This window comes from Engraulis encrasicolus, chromosome 14 (genome assembly GCF_034702125.1).
Source record: "Engraulis encrasicolus isolate BLACKSEA-1 chromosome 14, IST_EnEncr_1.0, whole genome shotgun sequence".
In the NCBI taxonomy this organism is placed as follows: Eukaryota; Metazoa; Chordata; class Actinopteri; order Clupeiformes; family Engraulidae; genus Engraulis; species Engraulis encrasicolus.
Genome location: NC_085870.1, coordinates 22,650,969 through 22,667,796, shown reverse-complemented (window position 1 = coordinate 22,667,796; position 16,828 = coordinate 22,650,969). Strand labels below are relative to the sequence as shown.

The 16,828-nt window shown below is 42.5% G+C and overlaps 1 protein-coding gene across 1 annotated transcript; it reads right to left on the bottom strand.

The window, feature by feature from the left end:
• Positions 1-318: 318 nt before the first annotated feature.
• Positions 319-16,580, bottom strand: LOC134462286 (uncharacterized). The gene is made up of 9 exons (XM_063215221.1): positions 16,337-16,580; positions 14,247-15,687; positions 10,222-10,323; positions 6,738-7,014; positions 6,481-6,626; positions 5,735-6,017; positions 4,028-4,170; positions 1,327-1,618; positions 319-790 (listed from the first exon to the last, which is right to left on the bottom strand). Exons 3-9 carry the CDS (start codon positions 10,301-10,303, stop codon positions 613-615), a joined length of 1,401 nt encoding a protein of 466 aa, XP_063071291.1. The 5' UTR covers positions 10,304-10,323; positions 14,247-15,687; positions 16,337-16,580; the 3' UTR covers positions 319-612.
• Positions 16,581-16,828: the final 248 nt, after the last annotated feature.

The following is a 16,828-nucleotide window of genomic DNA, read 5'->3' as shown; positions in this document are numbered from 1 at the left end:
AATAAATAAAGCATGATTTTCATTTTTTCAAGTGTCTGACGGTGTTGAAAAAAACATGTCAGAGCCTATTTTATGAAAAAAAGTAAAATAGGTAGGTTGTTACATACATACCAATACATACAATACATACCAATACATTGCTGCATAGCCTAGACCTTTAACTGTGATAATAGGACTATATTTTTTCTTTCAGGCACTTTCTAAAGTGTAAACTGGTCAGACAGGGCATGTGACAGAAAAGTAATAAGGACAGAGAAGTATGACATTTAATTTTTTTTTATTATTTAGTTTTTTATTTGATTAATTTTATGCTGTGAAACAAGATGTCTGCAAACATTTAACATAGTTGAAGCTAGGTGCAATGTAGCTAGTACCATCTCTTTCATCAAGCAAATCATGCTAGCAAAGTAAAAAACAAAAACAAAAAACAAAGACACACACACACACACACGCACACACACAAGAACAGATGTATGCACATACAGCGATGGATGTGAAGCTTTTACAGCACATAGACTATAAATTCACTTGCAGAAAATGTGTGTGATGATAAAGCATGTGTTGGTGTCTTAGTTTTAACAGCAACAATATTAGATGGTTATTTTCATTTATTTATGCGTTGTTGTTGCTCTGATGGGTGGAGGCTGGAATTCCAAACACTTGCACCTCACACAAGCTGAGGGAGCGCCCCTCCCCCGGCAACATCACAGTCACATACTGGCCCACCCTCTCCTCCAGGCAGTCAAAGCGCACCGTCTCACCAAGCGGCACAAACGTCACTTTTGCACACCTGTGAATAAAACAAAGCATTAAGATAGTACATTTAAGATTTTCATCATCTTTTTTATCCATTAATCACATTCCAGCATTTACCCATGCATGCGTTAGTGTCTCTAACTGTTAAAAATATAGATACTGTACTTTTGGTTTTTACAGACATGCTTACAGAGTTGCATAAAACAGAAGTCGAAGTAGTAGGCCGAAAAGAATTGTAAAAACCCTCATTAGGTAGGCTACTTACAGTGAAGTAACTGGCACAACTGTTGTATAGTGTCTATGTACTTGTGTCATGGTCTTATGTTACTTTACTTTATACAACTCTGTACTTATGATGAACAGCTTTTTTAATGATCGGCTTATACTTATGATCAGCATTTTAACCACGTTGTCCAGCACATCCAAAATTACAGGACCATCCCTATGTGACTCCCTAGAAGTTAATCTCTTAACTTTGCACAGAGCGTGTTAGCCTCATTGTCACCAAAATGGTAAAGAAGTCTTAATCTGTTACTTAAGGCTCTCAGTAATGTCACACGTTTAACTCACAGAGAATTTTCTGCAGGGTTGGTGGAATCTCCAATGTAAATTTGGGCTCCGTTCAGCCCCTTGGGTGAGCCAGCTTTGGGGTTGGTCAGGGCCACAGCAGTAACGCTGTATCCATCCAGCAGGTCTAGCCGCCACCAGGGGTCAGTCTCGCGCTCTGTCATGGAGCAGGAGCCCTTCCGCACGTCTGGGTTGGCGTTCCCATCAATGGCGTTCAGAGCGTGGCCAAAACTGGCCATCTCTCCAAGGATCAGACTGGACTGGGTTGCTCTTCCTCTTGAGGCAACATTCCTGTCTGGATATCAATGACATTACCGTTTAACCCATTGTGTCCTGGACACACATATACGCTGCATTCAGGTTCTTGAGATTTGAGCTGTTTTATTAAAAATGTGTTTAAGTTACAGCTGAATGAACAAATTCTAAGGCAAAACGACCTAGCTTTTAAATGCAACTATTTTTATGTTTGCATGTGCTTCGGAGGCTGAGATATTTTGAATTTAATAGGTAGAGGGCACCCTTTCCCAAAAATGGCTTAGGACAAAATAGGTTAAAACCTTTTTCAAAGCTTAACTTATGGGTTTATGCCAGTAACCAGAGCTAAAATGACATGTTAAAGGTGCCGCCAGCAGGATTTATGTTGTTCTCTGGACTTGGAAGTCGTACATCGAATACCAAAGTTGAAAGGGCTGAAATTCCAAGCTATGATCATAATATTTAAAAAGATTCCCTACCCGGCCCATGAAACCCTGTCCCTTCTGTAGTTATTACTTTGCATTACATTTAGCTAACACATTTATCCAAATCGACTCACAGTTATTTACAGGGTATTGGTTACAGTCCCTGGAGCAATGTGGGGTTAGGTGCCTTGCTCAAGGGCTCTTCAGCCATGTCTGGGAGTGTATGGAGAGGAAAGGGTGGGATTCAAACCAGCAACCCTCTGATCTTACTTAAGACCACCTCCCTTACCATTAGGTCACAGCTACCCTTAGACAAAGTTGTTACAGTGACCTCAACCTTAATATTTAGTTAGTGTTAACGCTGTCTTCCATCTTTCTGTAAATGAAGGCAGAGATTCATGATAAAGCTGAAATATAAGTATCTGATTGATAAAACACGTACTAAACAAAGGGAGCAGTTCCATTTTCTGTTAACAGATCACAGGCTTTAGAGGGAGCTAGAGAATTCTAAACTGGTCATCGCAACTGCAACTCTCTTTGAGAATTTGGTCTGGCTAACTCACGTTGTCAACCCATTTCTCTGAGGGACATACAGAGGAGATGGTGTGTCTAACTTGTGGTGATGATATGCCTCCATACGCTACTAGTTCAATGTACAATCAAACACCACGCGTTGCTTGAAACAATCACTTTCTAATGGACTGGTCATTGCATAAATGCGGATATGTTTACAATGGTCAAAATTCATTGTTCCCCTATCCCAATTAAATATGATAGTTTTTGACAGTATGCCTGGCCAGACAGTGGAAATTGTGACCTCCTCTATGTCGTCAGTAATCTGCCCTGATTGGCACCCATCTACCTGACTTGAGTTGCGTGTGCAGTCAACATGGAACATACACTTGCTGCTTCAAGTAGGAAGCAGCATTTTTTATGTATTGGGAAGTCACGTTCGATATTTCTGTCCACGTTGGTTGCCTAGCATTCATCCCCACCTTTCTAAGACCAAGCAGATCTCAATGTGATCATGCAAACATGTAAATGCAGGGTTGCAAACGTGGCTTATACTGTACATGGGTTTCCCGTTTGTAAACATACCTGTCTGCTAGTGGTCCCTCTTCAACCTCTGATTTTTCTAAACTGCTGTCATTAAAAAAAATGTGCTCATGTGATTGGCTGCTTAGCGTCTTGTCCCTCCTCAGAGCGCGAATGTTTGTAAACAGGAAACCTATGGGGCACCTAACATCCCTTCTGGGCGGCTCATGGAGCTGGGAAAGCAAAAACTTTTGACTGTTATTAGCTAAATTAGCTAATATAGCCATTTCCCAATCCACCTCTCATTCCCCCGTCGATCACACATATGCAGTAGCTCAGAATTAATGATAACCAATGGTGTGCTTGTTGACCTCACTTGGCAAGCGATTTTTAAGTTGTGTGCGTGCAAAAAATATATAATTATTTGGACTACACAACAGAAATCGCATGTCCAACCTGCAGCCACTTCAGCCGTGGAGCAGCAGTAGGGTTGGCTGTGCCTCGGTTCACGTCAAATATGTGAGGCGCACGTTGTAGTCTCTAACACAGTTTTGTACAAAAGCTAAAATAACGTTTCTTGCGTGTCGAAAATGAGTGGTCTTGCAACGCAAATCCAAACCTTTCTAATTCACTGCCATCATATGTGAAATCCAGAGCACATGCCAAACGGGATGAGGATTTCGCTTGACTCGCTCCATTAACTCCCATTCAAAATTTTGAGAGCTCCAGCCCCACGGATCGGAAGTAGAAGGGCGTGACTTAGGTGCCCCATTCTGAGAGGCAAAACAGTGCAGTTTCACGGTTGGTAGTATGGGTAGGCCCAGGCTAAGAGAATTTAGGATATTTCTGTAGTATGCTATTTCTTGAACTACTTTTGGAATCCCATGGCAGTTAAAGGAGATATGGGTAAAACAACTTGCCAACGGCACCTTTAATGTCTCAAGAGAAATATCAAAAGATATCAAACAATCAATGGAAAGAGTCAATACCAAGACGGGCGTAAACCTCGACTTCACAAACTGTCAGCATCTTCGATTGTCCTGGTAAGAGCAGGTTTACATAGCGCCCTCTAATGGGCTGGAAGTTGAATTCTCTCGTCTCTCCTGCTCCCATATGCTGAATAACTGCAGCCCTGTTTGCAGATGAAAAACAATTTTAGATCTTGTTTCCACATACAGATTCTGGTGTGGGTCACCAGATAAAACAAACAAAAACAGCTGACAGCAAAGCATCAATTGTATCTGGGCTTCCATAACTCCCTTGCAATGCCTCTGCCATTGACTTCAATGTTAAAGGCATCATGGCAGTGATTAAGACAAAGACGGTCCTAACCAACAACCCACATTGACATGTTATGTAGAAAGTACCAAATTTCAACTGATTTGATGTGACCCGAATTTCTTTCTTTTTTTCTGAAGAAAATGGTGATTTTATTACAATATGCTAATAATGTGAATTCCTCAATTCACGTTTTTTTAGAGCTGGAAGGCCAAAATATGTAAAAATAAACGAATGAATGATTGGAATAGTTCAAAATGTGGGCAAACCTGTGGGTAACCCTGTATTCTCCTGCTTTGTTTTTTGCATACCCCCCCATCAGCCTTTTTTGTCAAACCATGGGTACCCCTAAATCAGGGGTGGGGAACCTATGTCACGAGGGGCCGTCTTATCCGGCCTCCGATCTAATTTCAATGTTATGCAGCATCACATGAAATATGGCATATTTTGTAATGGAATCTTAGAAAATACATTTGCAATACAGTTCAGTTATATTCAGGGCACCTTGAGAAGGTGGGGTGGCTGCCTTATAGGCCTAAAGTGCAGGGGAAAATCCTGTCAATATTCTAATAATGTGAATTCCTCAATTCACGTTTTTTTTGGAGCTGGAAGGCCAAAATATGTAAAAATAAAACGAATGAATGATTGGAATAGTTCAAAATGTGGGCAACCCAGGTCCCTGTGGGTAACCCTGTGTTCAGGGGCGGAGCTATAGGGGGGGCGAGCAGGGCACTTGCCCCTGGGCCCAGGGCCCTGGCATATTGATAGTTGGGGCCCTATTGTGAGCTTAGCAGGCTGTATGGGGGGCCGTATCGGTGTTTTGCCCCAGGGCCCTGTATACATTTGTTCCGCCACTGCGTGTGTTGTCCAGCTTTGGGTTTTGCATACCCCCCATAAGCCTTTTTTGTCAAACCATGGGTACCCCCTAACTCAGGGGTGGGGAACCTATGTCACGAGGGCCGTTCGCGGCCCTTGAGGCCGTCTTATCCAGCCCCCGATGTAATTTCAATGTTATGCAGCATCACATGAAATATGACATATTTTGTAATTGAATCTTAGAAAATACATTTGCAATACAGTTCAGTTATATTCAGGGCACCTTGAGAAGGTGGGGTCTGTTTTAAAGGTGGCTGCCTTCAATATAGGCCTAAAGTGCAGGGGGAAATCCTGATTTGTGTTCATAGTACGGCCCTTGGAGGACTTTTACGGCCCTCGGTTGAATTTGAAGTGTTCCCTCGAATGAAAAAGGTTCTCCACCCCTGCCCTAACTCATGCTCTACAGTTCTACCTCTATCTCAATATGTGTGTTTAAAAAAAACATTTTTTAATATCACATTTTTACAAGTACCCCCTGCAGTGTGCTCATGTAGCCCTTATGGTCCACGTAACCCGTGTTGTGAACCACTGCTGTAGCCTACCGTGTGTTGTTGTTGCCATTATTGAAGAGGCTGTCACCAACACGAATTTCGGTTCCTTCGATGCGTTCTGCACAGCAGTCCACCCGATTGGTGATGGTGACTTGGGAGATGTGGAAGCTTTTCCCCAGGTCCACTCTCCACCAGGGGTTGTCCTCCCCAACACTGTGAGCACAGGGTTTGCGGTTGTAATTGGAGTTCCTGTCTCCATCCACTGCAAACTTGGAGAAGCCAGTACCATGGAATACAGAAGACTGGGTAGCCAGCTTCTGCAGAGCCAGGTTGTCTGTGAGGTGTAAATGGAAGTGATTCAAGAGGATTTTTGTCATTGTCATGCAGGGCAACGAAATTGTTTATGGAGCAACCACAGCACTGCATAATTTGGTTTCAGGTTTTAACTGCTACAACATAATAAAAGTGTCACCACCCCCATAAATAAATAAACAAGCTCCCCAGCCCCAATACAAATTAAAGTCAAGTTGAATGGTAATCTAAAACATTCTTGCTCCTAGATGCTTAAGCTCTTTGTGTCTTCAGCGTGACATGAGGGTTAAATTGGATTTAATATGTGGGGTGGTTCTGGTCTGTGGTCAGGGCAAATAATGTTTTTGATTATTGAAAAGTGTGAAAATCACAATGTAACATGAACTTGTGCTGTGGGGTCACATTCAGGAAACAGCCCTCTCTGTACCTATGTACCTACAGTATAGCAGAAAAATAGAGGTTACAGAAAAAACGCACACAGGTACCTTCACTCCCGGCAAACACTTCCACCTCACAGAGGGTCAGTATTTTTTCTTTGCCTGGCAGGAAGATGTTGACATAACGGCCTTCCACAGGGTCGAACCTGAACGTTTTTGACTCCCCTCTTCGTATTGATGTGATTTCAGCAGCTCTTTAAAAGAGTGTTTGGTGTACACACACACACACACACGCACACGCACACTTAGCATTGCTTATAGGTCTCAATAATCAATAAATATTGTGAGATCTCTGACTGCCCTACAGCATATTGTTGTTGCCATGGTTTTCCAGGCTGTTGCCGATTCGGATTTGGGCTCCATTGATTCGTCTTTCGCAGCAGTCCTTGCGGTTGGTGATGGTCACCATGGTGATGTTGTAAGGGCGGGACAGGTCAACACGCCACCAGGGGTCTTCCTCACTCTCGGTGTGGGTGCAGGTAAAGAAATCATTCTCTGCACGTTTCACCCCATCAACTGCGTGTTCTGGTTCGCCTCCCCAGGTGGAGGACAGCACCGTAGGGGCATTCAAGGCAAGATTGCCTAAAAAATTGAGAAAATATGCTTAATGAGTATTAGTAGGGAATCTGAAATATACATAATTTTAAATAAAATTAAATGAAATACATTAACGTGTGGAATATTTCATGTTTGCATCCTCATAATTAGTAACTTAGAATATCTTCTCAGATCTTGAACCAAGTCTTCTGAATGGTTATTGCCGGTCAACCGGTAGCCTAGTAGTAACGGTGGTAGTAGTAGTAGTAGTAGTAGTAGTAGTAGTAATAGTAGTAGTCAGGGACGCTGACCGCTTCTGCTGGGCCCGGGACAATGTCATCTGAAAGGCCAGGGCCCACTACCCAAAACTTACAATGTTATGGTGACCCAATTCTGGGGCCCAGGGATTAAAGTTTAAAAAAAATCCTGAGCCTGAACTTTTTGGTGCGTCCACGCGACCCTATACGATACACGGTGAAACGAAAATTTCATTGCTTTTTAAGCTTAGTATTTACACTTATGTTTATCTTATTTATCTTATTCTTATGTGGGTGCCATGTCAGGGTCAAAATGATGAATGACTTGAATGTCTTTTGCAACTCGAATAGGGCCTACCAAGGAGACCAAAAGGGTGTCAATAGTGATAATCATTATTACATAATTACATACTTATCATGTCATAATATTGTAGTTACATAGGTTATTTTATCACAAAAGCATTAGAAAAGTATGTGTAGCAGAATATGAGCAAAAAAGATTGAAATACCATCACATGTTAGATACATAACCTCTGTTACCTCTTTTACCTCTGTAAAAGCATAATCTTTGGTTACTTAGGCCTAAATGTTTAATCCTGCAAAAGAAAATGCAAATGCCTGGACATCGCTGAATAATAATGCAAAATACTTTTAGTTTTAACGAATTACAAATGCAAATCAACTTAATTAATTAATGTCAATTTGGTGGCTACTATGGACTATATGTTGTCTGTGTCTGTAGATAGATGGGTTCTAGGTTTCTCAGCTGTACAGTCAGTCTGAATAGAGCCATGGATAGAGCTAGCTCTATGTCAGAATTTGTGGTGCCTGCCCTGTAAATATTTGGGCTACTCTCCTATTGGGCTATTCTCAGAAAAAAGACTGCCTTGCTTCATCATCAAGCTCAAGAGATGTTCTGTCCATCACCAGAGAGCAGTGTTATTGTTAGCCTTCAATCAATGACTAGAATTCCACTGAAAAAGCCCATTAACAGATTGTTCAAAGCCATCAACAAGCCATTATGTGACATATTATTTCACGATCTCACAATCATCATGAAAACGGCACCTTGAGTAAAATAAAAAATACTCAAAAGTAAATTGATGGTAAATAAATAGGCCTAAATAAATAAAAAGACAACTGAAATCCCTCCTGCGTTTGTCAGCCAATGGTAGCAAAGGAGCGCAGTAAAACTAACATTGTTAACCAATCAGAAGAAGAAGGGGGCAGGCAGTGTTGCCAAATTGGGTTGTTTCCCGCCCAATTGGGCTGCTTAGGATGGCTGTGTGCGGGTAAAAATGGCATTTAGCAGAGAAAACCAGCCCAATTTTTGCCATAGAAATCAATAGAATTGGGCGGGATTTTGTGCTTCTCGGCGGGTTTTGAGCATTTTTTGGGCTGGAAACCATCACCCTCATCTGGTCCGAGCAAGATACCAGAGATTAAGGGCGTTCATGACAGCGTCTTTCCTGCGAGGTTGAAAATTTGCTAGGCAGCGAGCATGCTCAGTGTGTCCGCGTGAAGGATCCTGGTTAGAATTTGCCGTTCACGATGCAGTTGAAGGGAGTGACCTCTGCGCGGCAGTCGTGTCACATGGCGTTGAACCATCGCGGGAACAAAAGTTTTGTCAAGCTGCCACGCAGTAGCTGAAACCAACTGCGCTGGGCAGAAGACCTCCTCCATGATGTGAGGAATCTGCCGTGATTGGTGTTCATAGCTCATGTGATTCGTGTGTGTGTAGTTGAACGTGCTTCATTTTCTACATGCTGAAATGCATTTCATGCTCAAATGCAGCATACTCAGAGTGGTATCATCCATATGTATGGTCGCACAACCCACTTACAACAGAAAAAAAAAAAGAAACAAACCACCCTGTCGTCAGATGCTCCATCTTCGCCACGTTAGGAGTGTATGCCGTAGGTTACAAAACCAGTATTATTCCGCGGGCCGCCTACTCGACGGTTAGAGTAGTGGTTGCGCGCCTGACTTCCATTCATGAGGTCCCCGGTTCGAAACTGCACCGAAACACGGGGAGGCTTTAGTTGCTGATGGTTAATGTGGAAACAGACCAGTTGCGAGAGACTTATCTTGTCTTTTATGTATGAAAGTGCACGAAACAGAGTGGCCTTTGTGGTTGGCGCGCCATGGTAAAGCTACATATTGAACACCTGGGTTCAATCCTCGCAGCATGGGTTGGCGCTGTTAAGTAATTTTAAAACGGTCCTATCTGAATGACGACTTTGGTCCCAAAACACAAAATGAATAGCCTAAAGTGAGCACTAATTAACTGAATTATAACATGGAAGTGAAGCCAAATCATCACAAATTTAACTAAGAGTTGTACCATGATTCACCGAGTAGTAACCTGTGTCTCTACCTCAAGACCATCCGATTTCTCTCCGAGAGGCAGAGAGTCGAGGATTTCACAAGCATGTGCCGACATTGGTAAGCACGTCATGGAATTAGTGCCATGATGATTTAATTCCACGAGAGGGCGCCCTGGTACACCCGCTGTCAAAAAAGGTAGATCCACCCACAGACCTATAGATCCACCTTCTTTGCCGCTGTTGAAATCTCGTCGTCCTGATGTGTCCAGCTTGATTGCGACGCAGTTATCCCCTCCTTTTTATGACCAAGCCAATCACGTTTTGATCAAATCTTTTGCTGCGTGGTTGCAAACGAGCCTATTCTTTAAGTAGCACGCTTTCCTAAGACCTGCCCCCTTCTTCTTCTGATTGGTTAACAATGTTAGTTTTAGTGCGCTCCTTTGCTACCATTGGAGGGACTTCAGTTGTCTTTTTTAAAATTTAGTTATTTACCGTCAATTTACTTTCGAGTATTTTTTATTTTTTTAACCCGGGCCGGAGAACTTTCATCCCTGGGGGCCCCTATCTCCCTGGGCCCGGGACATTACCGGTATGTTGTCCCCCCTGTCGGTGGGCCTGGTAGTTGTAGTAGTAGTAGTAGCAGTAGTAACTAGTGAGGTAGTTTTTACCCGTCATGTAGCATGAAGATGATGAAACAGCCAATGAGAGCAGCAAGACCAGAGTCCAATGCAGCAGAGCAGGTGCAGCCATCTCTCTAACTCCACGTCTGCCTGTGGTGACAACCAAGATGGTGGAGACTCACTTTCAATTCTGACCACTTAAGCTCAACAAATTTCATGTATTGGTCCACTGTGCAATTTTCATAGTTTATGTCCAAAATGTATGCGGCTCATTCACAAATCTGATCTTTTTCATAAATATTGGGCTTTTTTTTTCATTTTTGAAAATAGGGTGCTGGGCCCATCGGGAAATGCCTGCTATGCCAGATGGCTAGTCCAGCCATGACTGTGAGAGTGGAAATTGATTGGCTAGAGAGATGTGGATAGATTGTCCCTCCAGCATAATGGTACGGCACAGTAGCCCACTGGGCCACGCCGGCATGGGCAGAATTTCAGAATGGGCAGCATAACTTCTTGAGAAAAAAAAAAAACTTAACTAAATTACCTTCAGTGGTTCATTCAGCTATATTTACTGTATGTACCGTCTTGAAGTGCAAGATATATATATTTTTTAAATATAAAAAGTGAAATGATGTGTTCAAAATTCTTAAGCTATTTCAATCAAAAATATCATACAAGTCAACTTGCATTACTAGAGTTGTAGCTCTTAAGGGCACACACAGGTTTTACAGATAAAAGCAAACTAAGAATGGTTTCTGACCAATACATACAGTACATCAGATTAAGAGAGCATAAATACCATTACAAAGCCGCAAACAGGTAAAGCAGTCATTAGAAGCTGCTGGTACTGTAGCTCTGAAGTCCCGTCAACACCATGGAGTAGTTGTGTAAACCTTTTATTTGGCCAACCGTTAAGTTACCAAAGCAGAAAAGACTCCAGTGGGTCTAGAGACACATGAAGACCACATGCATACATGTAGGCTACCGTGCATCGGTACAGTATTTCTTGCAGCATGAGATGGCATTCATTCGCTTCCTGTCGCTCTTCACTATCCTATCTCAAATAAAAGGCGAAAAAGCCCATTAAAAAATACATTTAAAAAAATGATGCCATTATACAAATGATGGTTCTTATTTTTCTGTCGTGGAGGAAAGTGGTCAGTCATGAACTGCACATACAATACTTTCCAAACATTATCTTCACAGTTTTGGGTACCCTAAAGAAGACAACCAGGCCTCTACCCATGGTTCGGCCAGCCCAAATCAGTAGGCCCACTCTGCCACCCCTTAACTAATGTCGTGTCGCAGTCTTATTAGGAGGTGGTGGTCAGACATTCACCAATCCACCACTCCATTAACCTGGATTATCCAGGGTTGCAAGGGCATTTAACAGTGAACAAGACCGTTTGACAATAAAGACTCATATGTGAGAATGCTGTTCATTGACTTCAGTTCAGCATTCAATACCATAATACCACAACAACTCATCAGAAAACTGGACAAACTAGGTTTCAGCACCTCCCTATGCAACTGGCTGCTGGACTTCCTGATGCAAAGACCACAAGCAGTACGGGTAGGGAACAACACCTCGAGCACCCTGACCCTGAGCACGGGGGCTCCGCAAGGTTGTGTTCTCAGCCCCCTGCTGTTCACGCTGCTGACACACGACTGCACAACGACCCACAGCACTAACCATCTAGTGAAGTTTGCGGATGATACAACACTGGTGGGCCTCATCACCAAGGGCGATGAGACTCACTACAGAGAAGAAGTAGACCTGCTGGCCAGATGGTGCAAAGACAACAACCTCCTGCTGAATGTCAACAAGACCAAGGAGATTGTTGTCAACTTCCAAAGGGTCCAAAAACAACTGCCACCACTGACCATCGACGGCGATGCTGTGGAGAGAGTGAGCAGCACCAAGTTCCTTGGAGTGCACATCAGCGACGACCTCTCTTGGACCACCAACACTACATCACTGGCGAAGAAGGCCCATCAGCGTCTCTACTTCCTGCGCAAACTAAAGAAGGCAAGTGCTACACCCTCCATCATGACAACATTCTACAGAGGAACCATAGAGAGCGTCGTGTCCAACTGCATCACAGTGTGGGGAGGAAGCTGCACGGAGAAAAACAGGAAGACACTCCAGCGTGTTGTGAACACAGCGAAGAAGATCATTGGAGTACCACTCCCCTCCCTGCAGGACATTTACACCACACGCCTCACCCGGAAAGCACTGATGATCATCAAAGACACAAGCCACCCTGCACACAAACTGCTCAGCCTCCTGCCCTCTGGAAAGAGGTACAGGCGCCTCCGTTCCCGTACCACCAGGCTGGCGAGCAGCACAATGCACCAAGCGATCAAGATGCTGAACACTCAACCCACTCTCCCTCCACTGTCAGCCTCTAGCCAGCAAGGCCACTGACAACGCTCCCCCCCCTCATCCCCACCACCATATCTGCGACTGAACATTCCACCTGCACTACTATACTCGTGACTGAACTTTCAACCTGCACTAACTCAAAACATGCGCACACACACACACACAACACACACACACACACACACACACACACAAGCACACTGCACTTTCTGCACTAAACCCAAACATACACACACTGACACACAACTCATACTCACACACATACACACACACACACACACACACGAACACACACACAAGACGCACACCGCACCTTCTACCTGCACTAAACACATATACACACACACACACACACACACACACACACACACACACACACACACACACACACACTGCTGCTGGTGTACTTGACAGACCTTTTTTAATATTTATTTTCTTCAAAATGCTACTATTACCATGTCAGAACGCTATAAAGGACTTTTTTTAGGAAAAGCACAAAAGCACAACAGATACCTCTTAATGTATGTCCTCTACAAGTCTTCTGTTGTCCAGTCTTGCACTTTAAATGTCTGTATGAGCACTGTCTATGTCCATACTGTCTTAAGTCCATGTATAAGTACTGTCTATGTCTATACTGTCTATGTCCTTACCTAGATTAGTCTATGTCTAATGGGAAAGCAAGAAATGTAATTTCAAATTCTTTGTATGACCAGTGCATGTAAAGAAATTGACAATAAAACCTACTTGACTTGACTTGACTTGACTTGAAAAGATGGATGTTTTTCTATTTCTATTCCCACTGGAATCGTTTCTGCTTGTGAGCTGCATTGGTTAAGGATGGCCCAACAAAGGATTTATTCATAACTGCACACCGTAGCTACAACTTGCAGTTTGTGGGACTCCAAAGCTACCAGCAGCTTCAAATATCACTCATTTCACCTGGTTGTGGCTTTTTAAATGGTATTTTTAGCACGTTCTGTTATTTTGATGTATTTATCTCACAGAATCCTTTCTTCGTGTGCCTTTATCTGCCCAAACAGACACACATCAGCTACACATCCAGCAGGGTAACATGAACCATTAGATGTTTTTCATTTAAATAGATTTTAATATAATAAATTAAGACCTGTTAATGAACAAATGACTGTTTTCTTTTCTTCACAACAATACAAACTCTATCAGCATAATCATGTGGAACAGTGCATTCCAAGTTTTCATTTTCTGAAGAAAAAAAAAAAAACATTGGAAGGTTCATTCAAAACTAAGCATTTAATTTGTACCCTATTGTTTGATGGCTTAAAAATTATGATGGCTGTCTTTCCCCATGGATTATTTAGGGAAAGCAGTGAAAAATGTCATCTGCATAGTAATTTGGAATGTGGTGAATGGTAAAAGCCTAGATTGAAATGAAGATGCCGCTTCAAAAGTTAAACAAGAGATAAACCGCTGCAATGATTTTCTAAACGTTCTCGTACCACGGTAAAATATATATATATATAGTATTAGGGCAGCACAAATAATCGCGATTATTTTTTTCCCCCATAATCGTGCAGCCCTACACAGTATGTGGATGTGGGAATTATTAATTGCAATGTGACTAATAATTGTATTACTTATAATGATACCAACAATCAACTTGCAGAAATGCTGAGCGAGAACTCATTTGACAAGATCCATAGCAGCTTACCTTTAGTTTATCAGATGTACCAGTGCCGTTACACTGGATCCAAAATCTAAAACATTGGCATTGCCCATCAGCCTTATATGCAGTATATCTGGGAAAAAAATGTCTGGGAAAATCTGCTACAACTACTATGAACTTCTAAGAACACACCCTAAATAAAAGTTCTGCTTCTGTATTCCACAAAAAAGGAACTTAGACTGATTAACTGCTTCCAAAGGCAACTTTTTAACAATTGCAACATTTATTGACATTTCCAAAACAACAGTGCACTGCCTCACCTCTTACCCCATCCAAACAAGGATTTCACCATCATTTGACATTTACAATGTATTAGCTTTTCTTAACCATATTGTGTCATACAAAATCATAGGGGGGAAAAATAGCAGCATATTTTTTTCTCATTCACTCCAATGAGTAAAAGACATCAGAAATCATTTCTGAGATATCAGTTGGTGTCTGAGAAATCAGAGACATTTCTGAGACATCAGTGGATGTCTCTGATGGATGTTCACTTGATGATGACACGGCTTTCGCATGCCTTTTTGTCTTCTGTGCTTTCACCATGGGTGAAGGTGTACAGTCATCAAGAAGCCCCTTCAAAATTTCAGTCCATGTTTGGGTGATATTTCTGATGGTGCCTTCCCCAGTGCTGAACAGTGCACCAAGATGAAAGTCCTTGTAGTTATGCCTCATTTTCATCAGCGTCAGAAACACCTGCTCCTCGACACTCACACTTTTCACTTTCCAACCAAAGCGGTAGTTGAAGCGGTCAGAGCTTTCCAAGGCAATGGCGCATTCGACAATTTTATAGAAACACTCCCTGTCCGGGAGGGCCGTCTCCATCTTCAGCACCTTATCGCTGAGTCGAGAAGGTGTGTACTTAGTCTTAAAGCTGCTCAGCTCCTCCGTCAAAGCCTTCGTCTCTTCCCTGAGCTCTCTCAGCTGGACTTGCAAGAGAATGTTCTGAATACGCTGGAAGTTTGGAAGATCTGTCTGAGTGGCGACATGGGTACTTCGTAAAGGTGTGGGAGCGGCGAGTGATGATGACACGTTAACTGTCTGCGCTGGGAGGACAAGCTCGGTGGCCACGACTGATATGTCAGGATAACTGTGATCAAGAATGACCGACTCTGCTGGAAGTATGACCAACTCTGCTGGGCAGTGATCGCTGTCTGTGAATGACTGTGAATGGAGACCACCGTCTGCTGTCATCACGGCGGCTTGAGGATGATTAGTGGGGATGGTTGGTTGTTTGCGTGGCTGACTGAGAGTGGTTGATTCCGGGTGACTGCCTGAAACTTGTGCCGTCTGAGCACAGGGGACTTTGTGGTCAGGGCAGATATCCCCATCTTTGTTGATGAATAGAACAGGACCCCTTTCTTTCCCTTCTGGAAAATGACAGCTGCAGATTCTAGAAATGTTGGTAGGTTCTCGTTTATACCGCCTGAAGAACAAGAAAACAAAATGCAAACAATATTACCTTATTATCTTATTATTAACATGATAATATTTTTTTTTATAGAGGCGGTAAGCATGGAAGGCAGTTGGAACTGTTGAAAGTGTACCCACATCATTTTGACTCTGATTAGCCTAATCTTCATACATTCAAAAGAGCTAAATTCAGATTGGCTTTACAGCGATAGGCTACTGACCCGTAGGCCTACAAGCTCATGTTACACATGTCCTCCACTTAAATAATTGACTTTCACTTCTTCTGTTCAGTTCAGACATTCTCTTAGTCTGGTGATGCCTGCTACTTAGCCTATAATTATAAGATATTCAATGTCAGTGTCATTGTATCTGAAGGTAAATGTCCACTGCACAGCCTGACTCAGAACGGCTGGGAGTAGGCCTAGAGAAGGGAGAAAGGCAAAACTCCATCATTTAACTCAAGACCAAGCGGATGTGTAAAGGTTCCAGAAAGGTATTTCCAGAAAGGTACAGTATCGCTGTCATTTGCCCTTTAACTTAACGTCGTTTTTTAAACTTCTCACACAGTGAAAAGGGTTACTTGTCCTGACGAGCACGCGGATACTATCCAACCACATTATGACATTAACAACCAACTAGCACACATTTTAGTATAATCTCACCCTACTACACGGCTCCATCTTCGCCTCTTCAAGTCGTCGGCGGGAAATCGGTAAAATTTGCAGTCATCTTTACTACTGGAATGATGGCAACACGGTACAAAACACCAAACCATGCCAAACAGGAAAATACAACGCTTCTAGAGGTTTTTTCTTCGTATTCCTCCTTAACTTGCAACAACACCAGCAACAAGCAACAACAATATACGCATGCTACATCCTCATCCGGCCCTGGCATGGCGAAGGAATATTTCACACTAAAAGCCTAGAGCTCTATCCATCATTGTGCGTGAAGTCTCAACCTCTCTAGAAGAGCTTGTCGTTTAATTAGCATTTTTATTTGGTTTCCATGAAGGGAATCAATCTGCAAAGGCATAGGAACAGTAGGCCTACCAATGAAGGACTTTATCGTCTTTATTATTATTATTATTATTATTATTATTATTATTATTATTATTATTATTATTATATTGTGTTTTCTTTTATTTTTTCTTC

Coding starts and splice junctions, on each gene's coding strand:
- LOC134462286 (XM_063215221.1), bottom strand. CDS start 10,303: ATGGCTGCACCTGCTCTGCTGCATTGGACTCTGGTCTTGCTGCTCTCA. Junction 6,627..6,737: donor CATGGCAACAACAATATGCT/GTAGGGCAGTCA, acceptor ACTCTTTTAAAG/AGCTGCTGAAATCACATCAA. Junction 4,171..5,734: donor AATGGCAACAACAACACACG/GTAGGCTACAGC, acceptor ATCTGCAAACAG/GGCTGCAGTTATTCAGCATA.